Source organism: Amborella trichopoda, chromosome 3 (assembly GCF_054954075.1).
Source record: "Amborella trichopoda isolate Santa Cruz 75 chromosome 3, AtrichopodaSantaCruz75HAP2 v2.0, whole genome shotgun sequence".
Lineage (NCBI taxonomy): Eukaryota > Viridiplantae > Streptophyta > Magnoliopsida > Amborellales > Amborellaceae > Amborella > Amborella trichopoda.
Genome location: NC_142338.1, coordinates 58,725,110 through 58,731,481, shown reverse-complemented (window position 1 = coordinate 58,731,481; position 6,372 = coordinate 58,725,110). Strand labels below are relative to the sequence as shown.

The following is a 6,372-nucleotide window of genomic DNA, read 5'->3' as shown; positions in this document are numbered from 1 at the left end:
TAAACGCAATAACCAAACTATATAAAACTCAATGTTCAGTTTAACCCTAATTTGAAATACTGGTAAAATATTGCCTCCTCTCTATGGAGCCATGCTAGGGTTCCACAAAACTCAAACTCATCCGAAATCTTAGCCATCATATAGTAGAAAGTTCAGAAAAGAAAACAAATTAAATCTCAAGTACATCCAACTAATGAGAAGTTCCTCAGTGTCATTCGTCGCAAGTTGTGAACAACCTCACTTAGCAAAATCGTTGACAAATCACTTAGCAAAATCGTTGACAAGAAAAATTTAATAAAGAGAAGCAAGGGAGCCTTGCACCTTACGCTGCAACTTCAGTTTCACCGTCCATGGCTACATCCTCGGCCGGCCTCTCCACCTTCACACCCACATCATCGGAGTAGTCGCCATGAACCTGCAAATCATCCATTCCATTATTCGAAAGCAAGCACACGCACACAGAGGTAGCTAATAATAGATTGTTGTGAAGGAGACAGAGAGATAGCCTGATTAAAAAGAAGAAAGGGGGTATTGTAATAAAGCATTGCGTGCGTGTGAGAGAGAGAAAGAGCATGCCTCCATTAGTTTGCCAAGATCAAACTTGGGAGCCTTCAAAATCTTCACTTTACGAATGAATACATTCTGCAGAGGATATATGCTCGAAGTTGCTTTCTCAATCTCCTTCCCGATCACCTCAGGAATGAACTTCTGAACCAACTCTTTGAGATCACAAGATGTCGCTTGGTTCACCATAATTTCCCTCATTTTCCTACGAATCTGCCACCAAATCCACAGAATTGTCACCAAAAGTTAATCATGCATGGCCATATGCAATATCAACTATTACGATACCAATGCCAACCCGAAATGAAATAACGACATCAAAGACTGATCCAAGAATTGTCACCAAAAATTAATCATGCATGCCCATAACAATATCAAGATACCAATGCCAATCCGACATGAAATAGTGACACCAAAAAACTGATCCAATCACTTATCCAATGAATAATATGACACGCAGGAGAGAGCAAGCAAATGAGCGAGCAAGAGAGAGAGCATGCAAGGTGTTTGTGTGAGGGAAGAAAGAGAGATAATGAATTAAGATGCTAGAGGGTGAGAAATAACACCAGGTTATATTGAATGGAAGTGTTTGTGTGTGGATGGGTGAGAGAGAAAGAGAGAGTGTGTGTGTGTGTCAGAGAGAGATCAAACCTGTCTAATCTGACTGGTCTGAGCATAGCAAGTACGTTTGACCTGGTTAGGACGCCTCTTTGTGAACCCAATACAAAACAGTCGTAGTGTGTAATTGTCAGTGGTCTTCACATCCACATGAGCTTCAATCAAGGTTTGCCATTTGCGGACCAACGATCTCAACTTATCTGTTGTGAAATCCATCCCCTGAAAATTAGCAAGACCAAGAGAGAGAAATGAGTAAGATATCCCTTGAATGAAAAAATTAAAATTCAGTTTCACCCAAGAAACAATAGAACAGGAAAAACACCATCTAATGCAGTACTATCAATAAACGATAAAGATATAACTACAAGAAACGCATGCTTGCTTACCCAGAAGTTGGTGAGCACATTCCTTCCTTGGATGTCCTCAGCACGAAGCCTGATCTTTCTGTATGATTGATCCTCATCAGCTTGAAGGTCAGCTAAATTGCACTCGAACACCCTGTGTTTAAGACCTTCTGAAGCAATCTGCAAAAGAGATACATCTATTTTAGATTTTCATAGCTTTCCAAACAAAGCACATCTTGTAGTATGGTGAGAACAAATGTTGCACAAGAGTTAAGAATTAGATATTGATCTCAGAACCCCAATTTCAATTGCCATTGAATATACTATTATTAGATTCATCTAAGAAGCTCGTCAAACTTGTACAGAGCAAGAGTGATACTTAATACAATACTGACATGAAAAAATTACAGCTCAGGGAAATATCCAGTAGTCTCACAACTGCAGGTAGCCCCGTATACAGAAAATTTTAGATACAGCCATGTGTTCTACTCCGCAAATGTTACGAGACATGGACCATAATCTTCAACTATAAGCACATGGAGGTGATCATAGTTTTGGTTACATGTTATAATAATCTCATGACAAGCTTAAGGGTCCAAAAAATAAGATTCAGAATACCTGATTTCAGTTAATAATAGCTAAACAGCTTCGTACACACATGGGTCAAATTTTGTGAACTTTCACTGGAATTGTGTATCCCCATGGTTAGAAGGAGACGATAAATACTAAATAGTTTGTTGACTACCCACCCAACACCCCCCCTCCCCCCACCTCCAAAAGAACAGAAACACAACAAATGATGGCTGCGTGAGTGTTTTCAGGCACTTAAGAATGTATGCATTTTTGCTTTCTTAATATGCTCAACTGATCCCACAAATGAAAACCAGAGTACAAGCCATCTAACAACACAACAGAGTACAACTGCACATGAGGCAATAATATAAAAATTGGACATCAGTCGGAAACATAATAAGATTTGAATATGACTTGCATGGAATGACAAACCATACTTAAAAAAAAAAAACAGATTACAGAGGCTTGCTGGACATCCCGACATCATGAGGTACCAAAGATGTTCCCAGGATTCCATTTAGAGGTTGAAGAGTGCTATCTTAATGTGAACAATTACGTCAGATGGTTGCCCCTTGGGAGTGTAACTGATGTTTTCCCTTTAAAATAGACTATGACATGTTTTATGTTCTTGCATAGAAATGTCAATATCACTAGCCTTAGGATATGTCAACCAACATATGCATAGGGAAAGGCCACCAAGGATTACACGGGGTTTCCAAGAATAACATGGGTATCAGGGATGCATTCCACCTATTCTATGATAGGTATTAACAATGTTTTGCAAAGGAATTCCGTCAGACATTCTAAATAAAACCAAACAAGCATGCCACAACTGCTTTGAATAATGACCAGGAAGACCAATAATACCAGGGGATTATGTCCTAATGCGCATGCTTTTTATGATTAAAAGCCTCACAAAAAAGTTGATAAGAGAAATTCTCAAAATGATCAAATGTCCCAACTGAGGTAATACAGACGATTGAATCACACCCAGGATTCCTCTCTGATTCAAAATGATGGAAGGATGCTGAATTTTCACAAATAAGGCACTCGTACAAACCGCTTGGCCACCCAGCATGGTGGTGCCATGCAATCATGCTGAAACACCACGAATACCATTGAAGAGGTATCCAAAACACAGAAGCCCATATCAACAACAGGCATTAACTCCCCATAAACTAATCAAGATGGAAGCAATATAAAATGAAATGCTCCAAGGAGATCTTGGGAATAGATCTCCACTCCGAAGATTGCAAAGAAAGATTTAAGGTTAAGAGGGTCCACTCAGTTCTGCATCAAGTAATCCCATTAATTGCATATGTTTTCCAGCAAATGCACAACATCAATGTCAACTTTTCCGTTGTGATAGAACAATGAAGAAGGAACACTTGCAAAGAGATAGATAATGTAATGTTTAAATGCATATTCAAAGGAACACTTGCAAAGAGACAATAGATAATACAATGTTTAAATATACTCAAACTCTATTGATCCAAGAAGCTTCCAACTCATCAAGAACATTAGACAGATGAACATTAGACAAACATATAAGGAACCCAATGAACACCTTAATCACATACCCAATTTCACTTGTCATTAAATTTAAGAAAATAATTAAGATAATGTACATTATCTACCTCTTCTCCCACATGTTTCTTTTTTGGTAGTATACAGAGCGCCCGACCTGTGGGCTGGTCAGTGCCTTTTTTTGATTTATACGGAGCACCCAACTAGTTGGCTGCCATTTTTTGGATACGTTTTGGAAGTTCACCTTTTTATACGAAGTTAACATTTCTCAAAAAAATTAAGGTAATGTCCTTCTTGCAATACTTTCAATAACCAATTCAATCAAATACTACACAAAGTTCAATACTTTTACCCTAAAAAATGACACCTTATAATACATAAAATTCCTCCAAATATTTTCAAAACATCACTAAAGGATGAAAGCACCAATTATCATAAGACAAATAACTACTTGCCATTATTCATTAAAATCACTAACAAAAACAATTACTTCTGATGAGAAGCCCCAAACAAAATAAGTGAGATAGTGATATTCGAAAACAATCACTTCTGAACAAACCAAATTGAGAATTTTTATGACTCATACCCAAATCAAACAGCTGATCCGATCCATTACACAAGCATTATTTCCCATTCATCATACGCAAGATTCCAGAACCTGTGTGTTAGTGCTTTTGCCAGAAGACTCCAGCGAAATTATGATAGACACTGGAGAAGGAGAGAGACAGATAAGGGGAGAGAGAGAAAGAGAGAGATTTAGAACACACCTTTGTGCCCTGAGTACGAGTAACTAGGGTTTTTCCAACAGTCCTGACATTGAAGATGGATGGTGCCTTGATGTCATACCAATCCTTCTTGGCAAAGGGATCAACTCTGCAACAAATAACAAAATGACGATAAATCCCTTCGAAAATGGATAAAAAAAAACCTAGAAGAGATGAGAAAACACAAATAAAAATAATTTTCACTTACGCCTTCTTCTTCCCTCCCTTCTTTCCCTTGGAGATCCTCTTATTCTTCCTGCAAAAAAGTGACAAGTAGAAGTTCACAACGATATAAAGAGCAATAGAGAATCCAAGAACCTTTAAACTATGGTGAAGCTTTTAGAAATCGTTTGCATAAACGAACACAAATTAAATGAGTAGATGGATAGATATAGAGGGAGAGAGAGAAAGGGAGGGTACCCGACGGCCATTGTAGAGAACGCCGAAACCCTTGGGACAGAGAAGCAGAGAACGGCGCAGCTCAGTGGTAACCCTAGAGAGAAGAAACGTTCTCTGTCCGGTCCTTAAAAACCCTAGGTGCTCGTGAGACTAATTCAGGTCATAGACGAAAACACCCTTCATCTTCTCTGAGAAGGACGACGTTGCGCTTTATTTAGAGTAAATTCTCCGAAACGTTCACGAGAGAATAACTATGTAATATTTTATCTACACGGTTTGATTTACTTTCAAAATATCGTTCACATACGCGAATTAGAGTTGGAATGGTTGCAATTGATGTTTCAAAACCCTTCGCATATGGCATCGTTGGATCGGTGATCGAGATTTGATTTAGATCTGTCCAAATCGATAATCTAAAAAATAAATATAATATTATTAAAATAGTAGTTTGTGGAGATTTAAAAAGGATTTAAAAAAACATCAAAAATATACATGGGTTTTAGGGAGGAACGGGGTGAGACCTATACATCCTAAACCAGTGTTTAAAAAAACGCCGAGTCGCCCGATTCGACGCGCCCGGTTCGACTCGAGAATCACTATGGACGGATCTAATCGGCGAAAAAAACGGGAATCGTCCGGTTCTAAAGAGAACCAGACGATTATGCACAGTGACTCGCCTATTCACTATACGGAATCGGCGAGTCCGTACAGTGAATCGGCGAGTCCCATATGGACTTTTTTTTTTTTTTTTTTTTTTTAATCCATGATAGATTTTTTTGTAATACTTGATCGATTTTTTTGTAATCCATGATCGAATTTTTTTTTTTTTTTGTTGTAATCCATGATCGAATTTTTTGTTTTTTTTTTTTTTTTTTAACCCATGATAGAATTTTTTGTAATCCATGATCGAATTTTTTGTAATCCATGATCGAAATGTTTGTTTTTTTTTCTTGTAATCCATGATCGAATTTTTTTTTTTTTTTTTTTGTTTTTGTAACCCATGATAGAATTTTTTGTAATCCATGATCGAATGTTTTGTAATCCATGATCGAAATGTTTGTTTTTTTTTTGTAATCCATGATCGAAATGTTTGTTTTTTTTTTTTGTAATCCATGATCGAATTTTTTGTTTTTTGTTTTTTTTGTAACCCATGATAGAGTTTTTTGTAATCCATGATTGAATTTTTTGTAATCCATGATCAAATTGTTTTTTTCTTTTTTTATAATCCACGATTGAATTTTTTGTTTTTTTTTGTTTGTTTTTTTTGTAATCCATGATCGAATTTTATGTAATCCATGATCGAATTTTATGTAATCCATGATCGAATTTTTTGTAATCCATGATTGAATTTTTTTGAAAATTTGTGATTTTTTTTTTTTAATCCATGATCGAATTTTTTTTTGTTATCCATGATAGAATTTTTTGAAAATTTGTGATTTTTTTTTTTAATCCATGATCGAATTGTTTGAAAATTTGTTTTTTTTTTTTTTTAATCCATATTATTCAAAGAGAAAATGAGAGAGATGATGATTCTGATGCCACCCTATCCCAGCCATATTATTCACATATCGAGTCCCAACAGC

General features: G+C 36.5%; 1 protein-coding gene across 1 annotated transcript; it reads right to left on the bottom strand.

The window, feature by feature from the left end:
* LOC18429644 (Ribosomal protein S3Ae) lies at positions 1 to 4,885 on the bottom strand. Its single transcript, XM_088861751.1, has 7 exons — positions 4,811 to 4,885; positions 4,599 to 4,646; positions 4,394 to 4,499; positions 1,569 to 1,706; positions 1,216 to 1,401; positions 577 to 777; positions 1 to 415 (listed from the first exon to the last, which is right to left on the bottom strand). The coding sequence occupies exons 1-7, from the start codon at positions 4,819 to 4,821 to the stop codon at positions 323 to 325; spliced, it is 783 nt and encodes a 260-aa protein (XP_088717877.1). The 5' UTR covers positions 4,822 to 4,885; the 3' UTR covers positions 1 to 322.
* Between the last annotated feature and the right edge of the window lie 1,487 nt (positions 4,886 to 6,372).